The 21,367-nt window shown below is 45.2% G+C and overlaps 1 protein-coding gene across 10 annotated transcripts in view; it reads right to left on the reverse strand.

Annotated features, from left to right (window-relative positions):
* The window catches only part of ccdc33 (coiled-coil domain containing 33), a 304,008-nt gene that overhangs the window by 36,037 nt on the left and 246,604 nt on the right, over positions 1 to 21,367 (reverse strand). For all 10 annotated transcript variants that reach the window (XM_068015481.1, XM_068015480.1, XM_068015479.1 and 7 more), the window contains 2 exons: positions 12,428 to 12,606; positions 10,966 to 11,023 (listed from right to left, as the gene is read on the reverse strand). In XM_068015481.1, the coding sequence (XP_067871582.1) occupies positions 10,966 to 11,023; positions 12,428 to 12,606 (237 nt within the window). The remainder of the gene's footprint in view (positions 1 to 10,965; positions 11,024 to 12,427; positions 12,607 to 21,367) is intronic.

Genomic DNA, 21,367 nt, shown 5'->3' on the forward strand with positions numbered 1-21,367 from the left:
GCCCAGTCCTTTGGGTGAGACATACTGTCTGACTGCTCCACTTCAGGTGGGTGTTATAGGTCTCCTAGCATTAGAAGAACAGGAGAGTTCTGCCTGTGCCCTGGTCAAATATCTTCCCTCATACCAACACCACCAGAAACAGATTAACTGATCATTCATCTCAGTGCTGTTTTTGGAAACTTGTTTTTGCAAAACACTGCTGTGTTTCCTACATAACAGTGCCTGCTCTTCAGATATGGCTCACTAAGGGAAATTTTGACTGGGCATTAGTATAAGATGGGTAATGTCAAATCTGCAGCCTGTTTTACACCTTTGCTGAGTTTCATAGAAAAAAAAATAGGAACAGGATTCGGCCATTCGGCCCCTCAAGCCTGTTCTGTCATTCAACAAGATCCCGGCTGATCTTCTACCTCAACACTTTCCTGCCCTATCCCCATATCCCTTGATCCCCTTAATGCCCAAAACCTATCTCAACCTTCAATATACTCAACAATGGAGCATCTACAGCTCTCTGAGATAGACAATTCCAAAGATTCACAACCCTCTGAGTGAAGAAACTTTTCTTCATCTCAGTTCTAAATGGCCGACCCTTTATCCTGAGACAATGGGCAGGATTTTCGGTTTTGGGTCGGGACCCGGATGTCAGGGTCAAATGGGGTCACAACCCCACACTGGGCTGGATTTTACCCAGCCCCCAAAGTCGGGCTCTGTGGCCGGGGGGAAGGGGGCCTGAAGATGGGTCTGGATGAGGCCTGCCACGGACCTCGACGCCGGGAGGGCCCGGCATGATCCTCCCGGCACCAGCGAGGCTCCTTGGCGGCCCTTTCCGCCGCTGGGCGACGGGACCTGAATTTGAATATTTAAATTAATGAAATCAATACATTTAAATGGGCACACCTGCAATCTTGAGGGCCCGCTGCGATCTTCGGCGCGGCACCCTCGCACTTTCAATTCCGCGGCTGGGGAAAGGCGGCGTGACACTGGTGGGGAGGGGGGAGGAGTGAAGATTCACAGAGCGGGGGTTGGCGGGGGGGGGAGGGCGAAAAACTGAGTTAAATAAACGTAATGGGTGTAGGGGATAGTGGGAAGGGGTGAAAGTCAAACTTTGTGCAGTCTGATGAGGGGAAGGTCACATTTAAAAAGTTTTTTTTGGGGAGGGGGGGAGGGCAAATAGTTAACGTCATTGCTATTTGGGGGGGGGGGGGTGGGAAAGGAGCGTTAGAAATTTATTTAATAAATTTTGGTGGAATATTTCTTTAAAAATTCAAAAATGCCGGCAGGGCTGGATCCTCTTCAAAACTGGCGCCAGTGCCTGCGCAAAGGCAGCTGATGCCATTGCCGGGGATGAACAGCCCGCCCCCTCCACGTGATTGGTGGGGGGGGGGGGGGGGGAGGGGCAGTCCACCCTGCCTATTTAAATGAGCTCGCCGCTGAGATTGGTGGCGGGCTCTTAAAATTCAGCCCACCCTGTGAAAATCAGTCACCTGGCAGTGATTTTCCCCGATTGGCCAATTCGTGGCCAGAGGGTGGGTTTGCCGTCCATTTAAGCATTATGGGCGGGCTCTTGAAGCCTGAGGGCCAATAGAAGGCCGTCCAGCTCGGAAGGAAATGAAGCCTGTTAATTGTGTATCAATTGTTTGCTTATATGCAGTTGGAGCGTGTTATTTGGGGTCTTACTTGAGTACTTATAAGCAAACACTTTCTGAGTCTGGTGGAGGGTTTTTAAGTGAGGAGCCATGCATTTGTACTCCTTTTACTCTGCACAATACATGTGAAACTGAGTAAAGATAGGCTCCAGCATCATCCTTGCATAAAAAGCTTTCTGGAATTAATCAAAGCCTGCAGTTCAGGTAAGAGAGAGAGAGAGAGAGAGAAAGATGGAGCCTGCATTTTGAGGTGCCCTCTCTGCACATTTAAAAACTTTTAACATAAAATATGCCCTCAGCAACTGGACTGCCACAGGGGCCCTTCCACACAGCTTCCTGTGGCTGCAGCTGAGGCCAAACAGGGCCTCATAGCCTGGCTGGAGTGCTGGCATCCCGGTCTGCCACCAAAAGGCTGCTTCCTGGCAGATAGCCTCGTCCCCGACACCTCAGGAGGGTTGGGGGTTGCTGTGTGACAATAATTCTTAACAGGCCATTTACTCCACTTAACTGGCTACTTGCTGCTTGGCTCAGGGGTGGGATGGAGTGGGTGAGGTGACAAACTGGCACACTGGTTGGCAGCATGAATTTTTGTGCCCACCTGGCTCTGCCCCCATTTGAACAAAGAATAAAGGACAGTACAGCACAGAAACAGGCTATTCGGCCCTCCAAGCCTGCGCCGATCTTGATGCCTGCCTAAACTAACACCTTCTGCACTTCCGGGGCCCGTATCCCTCTATTCCCTTCCTATTCATGTATTTGTCAAGATGTCTCTTATAAGTCGCTATGGTATCTGCTTCCACCACCTCCCCTGGCAGCAAATTCCAGGCACTCACCACCCTCTGTGTAAAAAACTTGCCTCGCACATCCCCTCTAAACTTTGCCCCTCGCACCTTAAACCTATGTCCCCTAGTAACTGACACTTCCATCCTGGGAAAAAGCTTCTGACTATCCACTCTGTCCATGCCACTCATAACTTTGTAAACCTCTATCATGTCGCCCCTCCACCTCCATCGTTCCAGTGAAAACAATCCGAGTTTTTCCAACCTCTCCTCATAGCTAATGCCCTCCAGACCAGGCAACATCCTGGTAAACCTCCTCTGTACCCTCTCCAAAGCCTCCACGTCCTTCTGGTAGTGTGGCAACCAGAATTGCACGCAATATTCTAAGTGTGGCCTAACTAAGGTTCTGTACAGCTGCAACATGACTTGCCAATTTTTACACTCTATGCCCCGACCGATGAAGGCAAGCATGCCGTATGCCTTCTTGACTACCTTATCCACCTGCGTTGCCACTTTCAGTGACCTGTGGACCTGTACACCCAGATCTCTCTGCCTGTCAATACTCCTAAGGGTTCTGCCATTTACTGTATACTTCCCACCTGCATTAGACCTTCCAAAATGCATTACCTCACATTTGTCCGGATTAAACTCCATCTGCCATTTCTCCGCCCAAGTCTCCAACCGATCTATATCCTGCTGACAATCCTCATCATTATCCGCAACTCCACCAACCTTTGTGTCGTCCGCAAACTTACTAATCAGACCAGCTACATTTTCCTCCAAATCATTTATATATACTACAAACAGCAAAGGTCCCAGCACTGATCCCTGCGGAACACCATTAGTCACATCCCTCCATTCATAAAAACACCCATCCACTGTTACCCTCTGTCTTCTGTGACCGAGCCAGTTCTGTATCCATCTTGCCAGCTCACCTCTGATCCTGTGTGACTTCACCTTTTGTACCAGTCTGCCATGCGGGACCTTGTCAAAGGCTTTACTAAAGTCCATATAGACAACATCCACCGCCCTTCCCTCATCAATCATCTTCGTCACTTCCTCAAAAAACTCAATCAAATTAGTAAGACACGACCTCCCCTTCACAAAACCATGCTGTCTCTCGCTAATAAGTTTGTTTGTTTCCAAATGGGAGTAAATCCTGTCCCGAAGAATCCTCTCTAATAGTTTCCCTACCACTGACGTAAGGCTATAATTTCCTGGATTATCCTTCCCACCCTTCTTAAACAAAGGAACAACATTGGCTATTCTCCAGTCCTCTGGGACCTCACCTGTGGCCAATGAGGATGCAAAGATTTCTGTCAAGGCCCCAGCAATTTCTTCCCTTGCCTCCCTCAGTATTCTAGCATAGATCCCATCAGGCCCTGGGGACTTATCTACCTTAATGCTTTGCAAGACACCCAACACCTCCTCCTTTTTTGATAATGAGATGACTGAGACTATCTGCACTCCCTTCCCTAGGCTCATCATTCACCAAGTCCTTCTCCTTGGTGAATACTGATGCAAAGTACTCATTTAGCACCTCACCCATTTCCTCTAGCTCCACGCATAGATTCCCATCTCTGTCCTTGAGTGAGCCAACCCTTTCCCTGGTTACCCTCTTGCTCTTTATATATGTATAAAAAGCCTTGGGATTTTCCTTAATCCTGTTTGCCAATGACTTTTCATGACCCCTTTTAGCCCTCCTGACTCCTTGCTTAAGTTCCTTCCTACTTTCTTTATATTCCTCAAGTGCTTCATCTGTTCCTAGCCTTCCAGCCCTTCCAAATGCTTCCTTTTTATTTTTGACTAGGCTCACAATATCCCGCGTTATCCAAGCTTCCCGAAACTTGCCAAACTTGTCTTTCTTCCTCACAGGAACATGCTGGTCCTGGATTCTAATCAGCTGACATTTGAAAGACTCCCACATGTCAGATGTTGATTTACCCTCAAACAGCCGCCCCCAAACTTGCCCAATGAGGGCAAAGATCATGTCCTATGACACCTAGTTCTAGAGTCTCCAGCCAGGGGAGAACAGCTTCTCAGCATCTACCCTGTCAAGTCCCTAAGAATTTTATACAGTGCGATGAGATCACCCCTCATTCTTCTAAACTCCTGAAAATACAAGCCCATTCTCCTCAATATTTCCTCATGGGACAACCCTCTCACCCAAGGAACATAAATGGAAATGAAAATTGGGAGAGATGTTTAACAGTAGTCAATTCGCTGTCTCTAGTTTCACACTATTGCTTCACGCAATACTCGGTTGGGAAATAAGTGGAAAAACATCCCGTAGAATCTAAGTGCTGGCCTATGACTGGGACCCTCAGGCCCCCGAGGACACTCTGTGCATCCAGTCTTGCACATCAATGCACAGAGCCAGGAAATATCCAAGTTTGAGGTGCGTGAAATCTGGAGCATCCAAAATATCAAAACGTTTCAAAAATAGTCTGGTCAAGTTTACTAAGTCAGGTCTAACAGTCCCCCCCAATGAGCATCCAGTTTGATGCTGCACAGGAGTGTCAACCCAATGCATCCTCCTCCCAGGGAATTCCCACCTTTTCCTTCTGGAGTCAGGCCAGGAACTTATTCTGAGCTGTACCGTCACGGCATGTGATGTAAAGGTTACCTCTGATAGCACTCACAAGTCATGAGTGGTAATTAAATCATAGAATCTTACAGCTCAGATGCAGGCCATTTGGCCCATCATGCCTCTACCAGCTCTTTGAAAGAGTTAGCCAATTAAACTCACTCCCCCGTTCTTAGTTTTTAAGCATTTATCCAATTCCCTTTTGAAAACTACCACTGAATCTGCTTTTTTAAAAATTAATTTCTTGGGATGTGGGCATCACTGGCCAGGCCAGTACTTATTGCCCATCCCTAATTGCCCTCGAGAAGATGGTGGTGAGCTGCCTTCTTGAACCGCTGCAGTCCATGTGAGGTAGGTACACCCACAGTGCTGTTAGGAAGGGAGTTCCAGGATTTTGATCCAGTGACAGTGAAGGAACGGCGATATAGTTCCAAGTCAGGATGGTGTGTGGCTTGGAGGGGCACCTGCAGGTGGTAGTGTCCCCATGCCATTGCTGCCCTTGTCCTTCTAGGTGGTAGATGTCACGGGTTTGGAAGGTTCTGTCGAAGGAGTCTTGGTGAGTTGCTGCAGTGCATCTTGTAGATGATACTCACTGCTGCCGCTGTGAGTCTGGGCTGGAGGGAGTGAATGTTGAAGGTGGTGGATGGGGTGCCAATCAAGCGGGCTGCTTTGTCCTGGATGGTGTCGAGCTTCTTGAGTGTTGTTGGATTCGCACTCAGCCAGGGAAGTGGAGAGTATTCCATCACACTCCAGACTTGTGCCTTGTAGATGGTGGGCAGACTTTGGGGAGACAGGAGGTGAGTTACTCGCTGCAGAATTCCCAGCCTCTGACCTGCTCTTGTAGCCACAGTATTTATATGGCTGGTCCAGTTCAGTTTCTTGTCAATGGTAACCCCCAGGGTGTTAATAGTGCTTCTATCAGTGCTTCTATCCAGCAGTGCGTTCCAGATCATAAATCAGTGCGTTAAAGAATTCTCCTCACCTCCCCTCTGATTCAGAAAGAGGTCCAGCTCACTGTTGCAGGAATCCAGCAAATCTACCACATGAGGCCGCAGCCTGTTCCACAGGTCCTCTACTCTCTAGGAAAGATACAGCCACCTGCCTTCAGCCTAGTTCTGCACTTACTTTAAGCCTAACTTGTTAAATTGCTTTGTTGAGATTGCAGAGCACACTGAAGAGACCGAAATATATCGAGAGAACTGCAGCCCAGGAGAGCCAGCTCTCTGCAGCAGGACAGGAGCTTACAGCGTCAGCAACAGCCATTTTTAATACAAAGCTGTCAGCTTCTCAAAAAACTGTTCACCGCCACCCCCACCCCCACCACATGCTCCCAGACACAAATGGGCAATTGCATGAGCTGGCGAGAACACAGACATCAGATGTATTCAATGGATCAGTAAATGAGGTACAAGATATTATCACACATCACTGTCATATCAGTGTCTCAGAGACAAACTATGTAGGCAGCAGCTGCTTAGATACAGACTAACAGCTTAACCATTGAACTAATGAAGTGAAGCCAAAATAACTCTGTATGAATCCTACAGGCTCGTTATACTGAAAGAAAAATTTGCATCACTATTGTTCCTTATCGTTCAGGATGTTCAGAAATCGTTCAGAACATCCCAAAGTCCTTCATAGTCTTTTTTTGAAGTGTAGTTCCTGTTGTAATGTCGGAAACGTGCGCACAGCAAGCTCCCGCAGACAGCAATGAGATAGTGTCCAGATAAGCTGTTTTTGTAATGTTAGTGAAGGAATAAATATTGGCGAGGGGAACTCCTCTCCTGTTCTTCCAAAAGTGCAGTGGGATCTTTTACATTCCACCCCCGATGGGGCCTCCGTTTAGCGTCACATCCAGAAAACGGCACCTCTGACAGTGCTGCACTGGCACGTCAGTCTGAATTCTATACTCATGTCATTGGAGTGAGACTTGAACCCACAACCTTCTGAGTCAGACACAAGAATACTACCCACTGAGCCACTGCTGACTCTTAACCAGATTACTGCTGATAATGAACCTTGGACAATATGCAGGTCACTATTTGGTGTAAACAATAGATGGAGCTGCAATCTGCTCCATTTCCCGGTGGCCTGCCGGCCTGTTTGAAAATCTGGGCTAGTGAATAAGGCTTTTTTCAGTTTTTAAATGTAGCTGACGGCAGGAGAATAAAAGGGATGTTTGTGATCAGCTGCACCTCACTGAGACGCACCTCAACAATTGCCAAGCAGCTGCCGCTGAAAGGAGGAGGGCTTGCTTCTGGGACTGGAATTAATGACATCCCTTCAGTGTGTAAAATATCTTTAATTTCACACTCAGGATGGTAGAGGGCAGTATGTAACCTTCTATAGTTTGCCTGCAGGGGCTGTTTTGTTGTGGTTTTATGGAGCAGCTTCCTCATTCTCTTTCTTCCCACGCATTTATAACACAAGGCACATTTTTACTCTTACCTTGATGTGAGCTATTCTGATTTGACAGGGGACAAAGATGCAAAGCACCGCTTGCTCAACAGTGCAGCGAGGGACTAGGGAGGATCGGGAAGTCCTAATAAATTCATGGACTGTGCCTGTACAGGTTCCGGATGTGAGCTCCAGCAGTTAGTGTGCGAGCACCAACTGGAAAATCTCCCCTTTGGTGCCCAGTCTGAAATGAGGGAGGGGAGCAGAAAAATACCAGCCTCACTGCCAAAGGTATACGTGACAGTAATTAGCAGCAACAATAACAAGCACCGAAATCGAGGCATAAATAGATTGCTGTAGATATTACTCATGCAGTCACTGGCCTTGTTAAATGGACCTCTAGCTTTAATCCCTGGTGCCCAGCAATGGTGGACACCCCTGTAACAACAACAACTTGCACTTATATAGTGCCTTTAATGTAGTAAACCGTCCCAAGCCACATCAGGCAAAATTTGACACCGAGCCACATTAGGAGCAACATTAGCACAGGTGACCAAATGTTTGGTCAGAGAGCAGGTTTTAAGGAGCATTTTAAAGAAAGAGAGCGAGGTGGAGAGGTTTAGGGAGGGCATTCCAGAGCTTGGGGCCCAGGCAGCTGAACGCACGGCCGCCAACGATGCAGCGATGAAAATCAGGGATGCTCAAGAGACCCGAACTGGAGAAGTTCGGAGGGTTATAGAGCTGGAGGAAGATGCAGAAATGGAGGGGGGTGGGGGGGGGGGGGGTGCGGGTGAGGCCATTAAGGAATCACGAGGATCAGAAATGTAAAATCTAAAATGCAAATTGCTAGATTGGGAGCCAGTGAAGATCAGGATCAGGATGGTTGAACGGGACTTGGTGTGAGTTAGGTCACGGACAGCAGAGTTTTAGACGAACTCAAGATTGCAGAGGGTGCAAGATGGGAGACCAGCCAAGAGAGCACTGGAGTAGTCAAGTTGGGAGATAACAAAGGCATGGATGAGGGTCTCACTGGCAGTTGAGCCTAAGCCTGGGCGGAGACGGGCAATACTACAGGGGTGGAAGTAGACAGTCTTGGTGATGGAGAGGATGTGGGGTCGGAAACTTATCTCCAGGTTAAAGGAACGCTGAGGTCTCAACCTGAGACAGTGGCAAGGGAGCTGGAGGGAATCAGTGGCCAGGGATGGAGTCTGTGATGTCAAAGGCACTATATAAATGCAAGTGGGTGTTGTTGGGTGTCAGTTATGTTGATTGGGAGTGAGGCAAAAGCAGCTTCTGATATATTGTGACATTTATTGCTTCTAAGTAACCCAAAAATCTTGATGAATACAGTGTTTATTTAAATAATCCCCCTGAATGTACATTCAACTATCACAGTGCTGCATAAGCTCGCAACAGATTTCACTTTACAAGGCTGGCAATCAAATTAAGTTTACACTGAAACTAATTAATTGAACTAAATAAGCCAATTCTCTTGGACAGAAAAGAGATAAAACCCGTACGTCATTTATACTGGTAACTAGTGGCTCGTATGGATTCAACATCTGCCTGAAGGTATTGCTCATTACCATTTCCTTTTAGTCCTGACTCAGGAGAGTGACCTCCAGGTTTTGGCATCAGGTGGCGGTCTCATTATGCATCTCGGCCTCCACTGAGGCCTGCAGCTCGGAGTAGAAGCAGCCAGGATCAGTCTGCTGCAATAGGAGGCCTCAAACCACCATTTTAATGGGCCCTCGATAGGCTTGCCAACCCTCCAGGGTTGCACTGGAGTATCCCGAAATTAAAAATTAACATCCTGGACACCACAGTGAGCAGAACTTGGGAGAAGTAATCATAGAGCCATTAAAAAAAAATTGAGCTTTTCTTTTCAATTTTCTTCCATACTTCTGGTTATCCATCATATAAATATTGGTAATGAGAAGAAAATGCTGTTTGATTGGGCGAGGCAGTTGGAGGAGGGAGGTCTTATGACGAAGCCTCCAGGAATACGTCCCACCCAAGTTGGCAACCGAGTCCTTGGTGCCGTTGTGCCCCCTACAAGTTGAATTGTTCGGTGACTGCAGTTGCCTGCAGCTCTCATGACGCAAAACGCCTCGAGCAAGATTGTACTCCAAGCTACGAGGAGGCATGGGCATAATGTAAACCGGCCTCTGGATCAGGCTTCATACCAGAGCTAATTTGGAGTGGCAATGGTGGGGTAAAGTTAGACAGTTAGTACAAAGTTTCGCACATTCGGAATCAGAGTTCGGAGGTCAGTGCGCCTGATTTGTGCCCCTCCCTTCAAAATCTTAACAGGCAGAAAATCACGGGGGCTGCAAAGCAGTGGCTCAGCCACCCCCGCGCCCAAACTCCCAGTGTGAAGAACTCCGCAGTTGCAGAGCAAACTGCTCCGACAACCTGACTGGAAGCAGTCTCTAATTTTGTTACTCCATTAGCTCACTTTTACCATATGCCCACATACAGGATGCGGTTGGTTACATGTGGACAACCACAATATTTGATGTGTGCAGAATCTAATGTCTGCGTGTGTGATAAAAGAAAGACTTGCATTTCTATAGCGCCTTTCACTACCTCGGGACGTCCCAAAGCTCCCTGCAGCCAATTAAATACTCTTGAAGTATAGTCACTGTGACAATGTAGGGAAGGCAGCCACCAACTTGCCCCATGCAAGCCCCCACAAACAGCGATGTGATATAATGATAAAATAATATCATTGTATTATTTTATATTGGCTGGAACAGTGGTTGAAACAACACGCCCTCAGTGCTGCACTAGGAGTGCCAAGCTTTTGTGCTGAAGGACTGGATATTGAGCCCCCACCAGAGCTGGGAACAGAGGTGGGCAGGCAATAAAAAAAGCTCCATTCCGTTCCATCCCGCCCCTCAGGCCGTATTCCCAGAGTTGGGATGGGGGGACATCAGAGCTAATTGCCCACATGAGCTGGGGTGTTAATTAAGCTCAACTGAGATTTTCCAGTCAGCCTCCAGGTTCCCATAGGCAGCAGGGGACCGTTTAGCTGCCTGGAGACAGCACTCCAGGCAGGTCTAAGAGACCCTCCCTGCCTGCCTGGGTTCAGGAGTAGCTGCAGACTGCACCTCCACCCCTGCCCCTTAGCCCCTCTGAACATCCCTCCAGCTCCAAGAACCCACCCTCCAGCCATTAATTGGCTGTTCCGGGGAAAATCACACTAAGTGATTGCTTGCCACACAGTGCAGGCTTCTGATCCCCATTGAGCTTGACAGCAGGGTTCAGCAGCTCGCAGGGGAACCCTGCCCCAAGTCCCTGGAGTGGGGAGTGAACCCACAAATTTCTGACTCAGAGGTGACAGTGCATGCCACTGAGCCTGGCCAGGGTTGACACTACTGTGAAGGACATGATCTACACACAAGTCAAGAAAATGGCATATGTGCATCCATGTGCAAAAGATTCCTAAAAAGGACAAAGAAAATTCCCTTGCTAAGAGATTGCTACTTAACCCAGCAAGGCACTGGGAGTCTGTACAAAGCATGTGTCAGTCTATTCAGCACACTGTACTTGCCTGGGTTTCAAGACGTGTGATTTCCCGCTTTTCAGCATGGTCCTCAATTGTAGACTCCCTGCAGACAAGACAAAAGATGTTTAAAGATAAATATAGTTTCAAGTCTACAACAATTTGCATTTATTTGTTGCTTTCAACATAGAAAGACATTGCAAGTCCCTTCACAAGAAGAAAGGGAAAGGACACGCTTAGCGAGAGGGATGAACTAAAGCTTGGTCAAAGAAATACAACAAGAACTTGAGTTTATGTAGCACTTTTAAGGTAGTAAAGTATCCCGAGGTGTTGCACAGGAGCGCATCAGACAAAAATTAGCACTGAGCCAAAAATAAGAGGTATTAAGACAGGTGACCCAAAATTTTGTCAAAGAGATAGATTTTATAAAGAGTTTCAAAGGAGGGGAGAGAGAGAGATGTGGAAGGGCAGAAATGTTTGGGGAGGGAATTTCAGAGCTTAGTGTTAATCTGTTAATTGTGTATCAATGGTTTGATTATATGCAGGTGAAGGGTGTTAATTGGGGTCTTAGTTGAGCACTGATAAGCAGACACTCACTGAGACTGGGGGAGGGTTTTGAGTGAGGAGCTACGTGTTTGTGATCCTTTTACTCTGCACAATAAATGTGAAACTGAGTAAATATAGGCTCCAGCATCATCCTTCCATAACAGGCTTTCTGGAGTTGAACACTAGATAGCTAAAGCCACAGCTTCCAATGGCCAATAAGGGAAAAAAAATACTCTGAAAATATTTTCTCCAATTAAAACTAGTCCAGAAGATCACATGGACCATGTGTAATCTGTAAAGCCACCGTACAGATGATTACCGTTCTGTCTGCATATCCTGAATTTAATAGAATTTGGTCTTCCCAAATCCACAGGCTACGATGGCAGACGTCCCACAATATCGATGTGGATATAACACTTACAAACATGTGTGGTTCCCAGAGAGGGAGAAAGAGTAAATCATCTTTTCACATATATTTCTGAACTGGGGATTTATATGGTCTCAGCTTGCAATTACTGGGATTATTTGCCAGCCGTCCCTTCTCTCCCCCCCCCCCCCCCCATCTCCTGCACCCTCATCCCCCCACCAACTGTCCCCTCACAGTCTCCGAAACAGCTCATCACTGAAGTGGAAGAAAAACCAGCATTGATCAGTCTGCTCCACCACATGGGCGGGGTTAATACAGATTCTAATTGACATTTCACTTGGACAACGTGCACAGGACCGAAAGCCACAAGCACAAAATTTGCAAACCCTAGGCACGGTCAGAGATTAGAAACAGCGTTTTATCCCACAGTGCAGTGAATAGAATCCAAAGCAAGGGACTTGACCCAAAGTTAACTTTTCTCTTTTCTGCTTCAGAATGGCTTGTGTGCCTACAGATTGGTTAGCGATCCTGCAAATTAATGGTTCGCCAGATTACATGATCTACACAAGCTGGAAACAAGCGAAAAAGAAGCTCCACCTTTTCTGAGAGACCACAGCGGCTTGCTGGGTCTGAGGAGGACTGGGAGCTCTGACTGCCGGCTGCTGTTCCCTCTTTTGCCTCTCTTTTGGATGAGCACTGCGGAAAAGGTAGTCATACTCCGGAAGAATTTGTGCCAGTGCATCGTAGGGCGGAAGACTAACTCTGTCTTGCTGAAGCTGGAAAAGAAGGAAGAATACCGGTCAGGCAAAGCAAAGATTAACTTCACGGGGAAAAAAAAAAGTATTGGTTAAATACAGTTTCTTTATATCTGTGGAACACGACATTTGAACCCTTCTTAACCCACTAATGAGTTCTCTCAAATCTCTCCCATCCTGGAGTACATGTTGAACAGAGAAAAGTAAGGCAATGAATTATCCGCCATCACTATGAAGCTACAATATAGTGCCACAATTGGCTGAAAGAAGCGGTGTTTGGAATAAGCTCCCAGCTGATCAATCAAAACGCTGTTTTCCTTATTTGGGTACCACAACCCAAAATGGACCATTATGGCTCAATTGGTAGCAGTCTTGCCCGAGTCAGTAGGTTGGGGATTTAAGTCCCACTCCAGAGACTTGAGTATGCAATCCAAGAGTGCTGCACTGTCTGCTGGACAAGATGTTAAACTGGGGCGCCCTCCAGCCCTCTCAAATGGACTCAAAAGATCCCATGACACTATTCAAAGAAAAGTGTGAGAATTCTCCAATATTTACCCCTCAACCAACATCACTGAAAACAGATCAGCTGGTCATTATCACAGAATCACAGAATCGTTACAGTGCAGAAGGAGGCCATTCGGCCCATCGTGTCCTCACTGGCTCTTCGAAAGAGCAATTCATTCAGTTCCAGTCCCCTGCCTTCTCCCCGTAACCCTGCACATTCATTCTTTTCATATAACAGTCGAATTCCCTTTTGAATGCTTCAATTGAACCTGTCTCCACCACATTCTCAGGCAGCGCATTCCAGACCTTAGCCACTCGATGTGTGAAAATGTTTTTCCCCCCATGTCACTTTTGCTTCTGTTACCAAATACTTTAAATCTCTGCCCTCTCGTTCTCGATCCTTTCATGAGTGGGAACAGTTTCTCTCTATCTACTCTGTCCAGACCCCTCATGATTTTGAATACCTCTATCAAATCAACTCTCGGCCTTCTCTTCTCCCAAGGAAAACAGTCCTAACTTCTCCAATCTATCTTCATAACTGAAATTCTTTAGCCCTGAAACCATTCTCGTGAATCTTTTCTGTACTCTCTCCAATGCTCTCACGTCTTTCCTAAAGTGTGGCGCGCAGAACTGTTCACAATACCCCAGCTGAGGCCAAACTGGTGTGTTATACAAATTCAATATAACCTCCTTACTCTGTGCCCCTATTAATAAAGCCCAGGATACTGGTTTATTAACCGCTCTCTCCACCTGTCCTGCCACCTTTAATGACTTATGCACATGTACACCTGAGTCCCTCTGCTTCTGCACCTCCTTTAGAATTGTACCCTTTATGTTATACTGTCTCTCCATGTTCTTCCGACCAAATTCTATCACTTCACATTTCTCCGCATTGAACTTTATCTGCCACCTGTCTGCCCATTCCACCAACTTGTCTATGTCCTTTTGGAGTTCTACAGTATCCTCCTCACAGTTCACAATGCTTCCAAGTTTCATATCATCTGAAAATTTTGAAATTGTGCCCTGTACACCAAGGTCTAGATTATTAATATATATCAGGAAAAGATCACAGCTCATACAGAATAGGAGACCATTCAGCCCATCATGCCTGTTCAAGCTCTTCCAATTACTGTCAATCCCCTGCTGTGCAAATCTTTCTTCTTCACATATTTATCCAATTCCCTTTTGAAAATTACTATTGAATCTGCTTCCATCACCCGTTCAGGGGTGTGCATTCCAGATCATAACAACTCACTGGGTAAAGTAATCTCTCCTCCTCACAATTCTGGTTCTTTAGCCAATTATAAATCTTATGTTCTTGGATGCTAATATGTGAATTTATTTTTATTTAGAGATACAGCACTGAAACAGGCCCTTCGGCCCACCAAGTCTGTGCCGCCCAACAACCACCCATTTATACTAACCCTACAGTAATCCCATATTCCCTACCATCTACCTGTACTAGGGGCAATTTACAACGGCCAATTTACCTATCACCTGCAAGTCTTTTGGATGTGGGAGGAAACCGGATCACCGAGCGAAAACCCACGCGGTCACAGGGAGAACTTGAAAATTCCGCACAAGCAGTACCCAGAATCGAACCCAGGTCCCTGGAGCTGTGAGGCTGCGGTGCCAACCACTGCGCCACTGTGCCGCCCATATTGAAGAGAAAGATTTTCTTTCAAGATTTGTTTATCCATTGTTGTCTGTGGGAACTTAAATGCAAATTGGCTGTTGCAGTTCCTAAATTACAACAGTGGCCATATTTCAAAAGTTCTTCAATAAAGCACTTTGGGAGATCCTGAAGTCTAGACAGGCTGTGTAGAATGTCCTTGTGCAACGTTAAACTTGAATAACTTTTGATGAGCACAGGATAGAAGCAAACGATAAATGGCCTTTGAAAGCATAAACCAAAGTTTTAAGACAATAGAGTTTAAAAAAAAATTCTTGGCTTCAAAGAACAAACAAAGAACAAAGAACAGTACAGCACAGGAACAGGCCATTCGGCCCTCCAAGCCTGCGCCGATCTTGATGCCTGCCTAAACTAAAACCTTCTGCACTTCCGGGGACCGTATCCCTCTATTCCCATCCTATTCATGTATGTGTCAAGATGTCTCTTAAACGTCGCTATCGTACCTGCTTCCACCACCTCCCCCGGCAGCAAGTGCCAGGCACTCACCACCCTCTGTGTAAAGAACTTGCCTCGCACATCCCCTCTAAACTTTGCCCCTCGCACCTTAAACCTATGTCCCCTAGTAACTGACTCTTCCACCCTGGGAAAAAGCTTCTGACTATCCACTCTGTCCATGCCGCTCATAACTTTGTAAACCTCTATCATGTCGCCCCTCCACCTCCGTCGTTCCAGTGAAAACAATCCGAGTTTATCCAACCTCTCCTCATAGCTAATGCCCTCCAGACCAGGCAACATCCTGATAAACCTCTTCAACATAACTTCCATTTTTTTGATACGTTGTTCAATCTGATTTTCCAACTGCTGAATGATTTTATAAATTGCATTTGAGATCCTAGCCCAAGAAATATGAACTGTATTGTGATAATACAGCAATGTGATAACCGCCAGATAATTGGTTTTCATGATGTTGGTTTAGGGATAAACATTGGGCAGGACATCAGGGATAACTCCCCTGCTCTTCTTTGAAATAGTTCCATGGGTTCTCTTACATCCAGCTGAGCGGGCACAGAGGGCCTCAGTTTAATGTCTCATTCAAATACCACTGGAGGATCAGCCGAGATTGTTGTGCTCAAGCCACTGGAGTGGGACTTGAACCCACAAACGTCTGACTCAGAGGCGAGAGTGCTCTTGACTGAACCACAACTCATACAGAACAGAAAGCAGCCATTCAGCCTGTTCCAGCTCTTCCAATTACTGTCAATCCCCTGCTGTGCAAATCTTTCTCCTTCACATATTTATCCAGTTCCCTTTTGAAAGTTACTATTGAATCTGCTTCCATCATCCGTTCAGGCAGCACATTCCAGATCACAACAACTCACTGGGTAAAATAATCTCTCCTCGTCACGATTCTGGTTCTTTCACCAGTTATAAATCTTATATTCTTGGATGTTAATATGTGAATTTGAAAAGAAAGATTTTCTTTCAAGAAGGTCATCTCTAATTTGCAGACTTGCGAGACTGATATCTCTCAGCAACTGCCTTTAACTTTGGATTTGTTCACAAGCAAAATATAAAGGCAACAGGAAGAGTTTGATCTTCGTCTGCATCTTAGACACAGTTCCTATGTAATAATTCAGCAGAGCTACACAATGCTAATTTTAAAACCAGAAACAGCAATAAGATAAATGTCACAAGAATGATGCCTTAGAACATGTTAGGATAAACTGAACAGACTCTTGTTTGTTTTTTTAAGATATTCTTTTCAATCTATAATTTTTTTTTAAATTATTGCAAGAGCTTCAATTTATGCTGTTAAATTATGGGATTATACAGCACAGAAGGAGGCCATTCAGCCTATTGTGCCTGTGCTAGCTCTTTGAAAGAGCTATCCTATTAGTCCCACTCCCCTTGCACTTTCCCCATAGCATGGCAATTTTCCCCCCTCATGTGTATATCCAATTCACTTTTGAAAATTACTATTGCACATGCTTCCATAGAATACAAAGTAATATAAAACACTAGTGTCCAAAGAATATAGTATTAATATTGTTAACATTTATCTTTCAATCAACATTACTGAAACCGATAATTGGTCATTCATACATTGATGTTTCTGGGAACATTGGAACAGTGACCAAACTTCAACAAGTACTTAATTGGCTGCAAAGTGCTTTGGGATATGCTGAGGTCCCAAAAGGCGCTATATGAATGAAGGTCCATTAATCAGTGATGCTCATGCTTTATTTAAACTGATAATCAGACAGATATCCATTGTGGGCAGAATATAGATAAGGAACAAGAGTAGAAGATCCAGCGTTTGTGATTTGCAGTCTGGGGGATAAGATGCTCTGTTGCTGGGTGCTCCAAATGCATCAAAATGAACATACTTGGGATTCCACAACAAGTAGCAACTAGGGAATTCTTTGTCTGTGTTATCTCTCTATTAGCGTATAATAGACACAGAGATGTTACATATCCCCTGCACTGACTGTAGCTCAGAGAACAGCCCGCTGCCAGATGGCAACCAAGCCCCCGACACTGACCAATGTGCCAGGGGACATACAAGAGTAGTCGGCAATTGATTCACTCACCATCTGCACTGGCCATGGCAGAGGGCAAAAACACAGGCAAATGGGGAAATCAAACCTTGGTCCCACTGCCCAGCCCTGCAGCTCACTGCATTTGTCTTTGTGAAGACTTGCAATCTCAGTAAGATCACATTTGTATATAGAATCACAGAAATCTACAGCACAGAAAGAGGCCACTCATGCCTATGCTTGCTCTTTGAAAGTCCCACAGCCCCACATTTTATCCATAACCATCCAGTATTTTAAAAAAAAAATCTTTTTACAGCTTTTTAAAAATATATATTTTTCCCTATTAAACCCATTAACTGTTCCTTCATGATCAAACTCAGTGCATCTGACTCTTACCTGTTCCTCTATCTTCCTCTTCCCTTATCATTTTGCTCAGTCTTATAAATGGATCCAATTATCTTCCCAGCTCCCAGATCTGACAAAGAATCTATCCCTGACATTTTGGAGTAAATTCAGTGATCCCAGCCAGAAACCATGGAGAAAGGGAGCATAGCTTTAATAATCTATAATTTTATTGCTGGTCACAATTTATAAAGGTGCTGCTTCTGGGAGATAGGAAGGTGACTCCTATTCAGTCTGGAGTTCTCAGGGGCATTTCTAGAATATTTCTCTATTAGCAATTTGCATTATGAGCTTATGTTGATCTGAAGACTCGTAGATGAATCAACTCATTATTTAGGTACTATAACTATGTTACAAAGAATTACATAGAATTTACTGAAACAGGTCATTCGCCCAACAAGCGTTTCTGCTCCACACGAGCCTCCTCCCACTCCTCTTCATCCCACCCTATCAGCATAACTTCGATTCCTTTCTCCCTCACGTGTTCATCTAGCTTTCCCCTAAAGACTTCTGTGCTATTCTCTAAAACAACACCCTGTAGTAGCGAGTTCCACATTCCAACCACTCTCTGGGTAAAGAAGTTTCTCCTTAATTCTCTACTGGATTTATTAGTGACTATCTTATATTTATAACCCCTAGTTTTGGTTTCCCCCACAAGCAGAAACATTTCCTCTAGCTCTACCCTTCATAACTTAAAAGACCTCCATCAGGTCAGCCTGTTCAGTCTTTACTGATCATCACAACATCTCAATCTGGCATCATCCTTACAAATCTTCGTTGTACCTTCTCCAGTGGCTCCATATCCTTCTTGTAATATGGAGACCAGGGGCTTGATTTTCAAACTGCATCTGTGTCGCCATGACGGGGCCCTGCCACTGCCTTTCAGAAGAGAGGAGGCAGGACATCGGAGGGCCAACAGCCTCACTCCTGGCTCCCCACCACCTGCCTTCACTTTGAAAATACCAGTGTGTTCTGAAGGCATCGGGACTCGGAAAATAATGCTGCCAGATGGCATGTCAAAGTGCGCCCGCTCCCGTTCTCGACCCTACGGGCGATGGAACATCCTGGCCCAGAACTGTGCACAGTGTGGTCTAACCAAGGTTCTGTACAAGTTTAACACAACTTCTCTGATTTTCAATTCTGTTTCTTTAGAAATGTTTTGTTTGCATTTTCATGGCCTTGTGTTAACCTGTGTTGCTGCTTTTAATGAGTTGTAAATCTGTACCTCTAGATCCCTTTGCTCCTTTATCCTACTTAGATTCTTATTTTCCAAGAAGTTTATGGCTTCCTTATCCTTTCTAATAAAATGCTACCCCTCACGCTTACCTGTACAGAAATTAATTTGCCGAGTTACATTTCCATTTTGCAAGTTCTGTAATGTTGATACAAAGCTATGCAACAACTGGGCACCAAAACTCAGACTGTATGAAAATTAAAAGACAACTTCCCTAAAGGGGAGTTTTCTGTAGAGGCCAAGCTTAGTTTCTTTTCTCAAATACTCACAGTTGATGTATGGGGCCTGTAGTATGCAGCCATTTGATGCATTCTGAGTATAAGCCAACCTTCTCCTAACTTATAACATCCAGTGTAAACCTGGGAGTTACCGTCCCCTTTTCTCATACATAGAGTACACAAGGTACCCAGTAGCCAACTTGCTCATGTGCCCTTCTCACTTCCGCTGCCTCCCTTTAAAAGGTTGCTAAGTAGTCTCTACCTAGTTACCACTGAGATCAAATGTTGATGTGTGTTCACAATAGCAACCGTTAGCACAATTGAGCTCGGGAAACTGCTAATACAAAGTAAAGGAACCACGAACCCAGTCATTACATGGGTGCAACAGTTCAAGTGTCTGTTTCTTGGCAAACAGTGTTTGTATGATAGTCTTGGAAGAGGTGCCTGACCATAAACTGCCTCTTCAATTTCTGCAGATGGAACAGCCCTCCCTAGCCGTACTGCAGTGAGCAATCAGTTGATCTGCAAAGGCTTGGGCTGTCTGCCACAGTTATTATTGCAATCTCAATCCTTGGGTGCACAACAAATGCTTTGTCGGCTCACCTCTTGCGGTCGCTACAACACAACTTGCCTTAGCAACAGCTGATAATACAGTGGCCGAGCATGGCTGAACACGGGGGAAGGGAGGTTAATTACAACCCTTAAGAAAGTTACCATGGAAACAAACTTGTTTTATTTGCAAAGAAAAGGCATTTCATTTCAAGAGAATGGTGCATTCCTCAAACTATGAGTAAAATGTGGGATTTTAAATGCTATTGAATTTATATTTTAATGAGGGGCAATTAATGATCTAACTAAGAAGCAAAATCTACTCATACTGGAAGCCTCATTAATGATAGGTTCTTATAACTTCAAATTTATTTGTAACCTATTACAGTGGCTCTCAAACTGGGATCTGCAGACCCCTAGACTTTCCTGGGGGGGGGTCCGCAAAATCATGTGAAAGTGCGAGCCACGAGCTGAGTGCAACAGCCACATGTGCCGTGCTGAGTTGACTGGCAGTCTCATCTAGGAGTGCAGATGGAGGAGTGCTGAAAGCAGCATGAAAGCAAATACCTGTTTTCTTAAAAGCATTATTAAAACACTCTTTAGCTGCAGCACTTTCACATTATAAGTATTTTATAGTGTTACAATTTAGATGGAGGATCCGTGATTACTAATCCATTAGAAAGGGGGGCCTTCCACCATTTAAGTTTGAGAACCACTGATCCATTATACAAACACAGCAATATTTTAAGTTTGAACTCTTATTTCTGACATTGGGAAAAGGAGAAGGGACCCTCTCTGGCTCAGTGAGCAAATGCGTTATAGTTCCGAATCACACCGAGCAGAGGGAAAAGGTTTAATCATTGTTTGTAAGTTCTCACAAATTGTGCAGTGACGGACAGGACAAGACCCCCTGGTCCATCCAGCCTGTCCCACACAATTCTGATACTTGGTGCATCACAATATATACACCCCACCCCAGCCGAAACTGCGATCTCCCGCAAGAGGCGAGAAAATCCAGGCCAATCTGGAGGGAAAATAACCTGGTAAATTCATCTCCGACCCTCGTAGGTGACCAAAATCAGTCCAGGAGATGTCAGCATGTGCCAAAGTGTTTCACAGCCAGTAAATTATGATCAGAGTTTAGCTACTGTTAGGTAAGCAAACATGGAAGCATATATACAAGATACATACATACAAGATACATACATATATATATATATACACAAGATCCCACAAACAGCAATGTGATCAGTGAATCTCTTTTGAGCATGTTGATTGATACATAATTGTTGGTTGAGGCTCATTTTCTGCCAGTGCCATAGGATTCCTTAATAATAATATTTTAATTATGGTAATTTCTTTTAGTTACAAACACATTTGTACCTTTGATTTGCACAAGAGGGACTCTTTTCCACTGACTCCTCCTCTCAACAGGTCAGCGTTGAGCTGGCTGGGCTCAGACTGGGTGATGGTGGGCATGGTATGATTGGGCCACAGAGGATTCAGAGAAAGGGGCAAATTTATTGGGGTAAATTCTCAGCTCCAGGCTTAAACTTGGTGATGTGGAGAGACTGTCATTATAGAAACTATCTGTTCTTCATATTTCTGTTGCGCTGTCTGCATCATGCACCAGATCCACAAAGATCTTGATATATTATGTAACAATATACATAAAATGTATATTCTGCTAGCTTATTCTATTTGT

This window comes from Heterodontus francisci, chromosome 35, assembly GCF_036365525.1.
Source record: "Heterodontus francisci isolate sHetFra1 chromosome 35, sHetFra1.hap1, whole genome shotgun sequence".
In the NCBI taxonomy this organism is placed as follows: Eukaryota; Metazoa; Chordata; class Chondrichthyes; order Heterodontiformes; family Heterodontidae; genus Heterodontus; species Heterodontus francisci.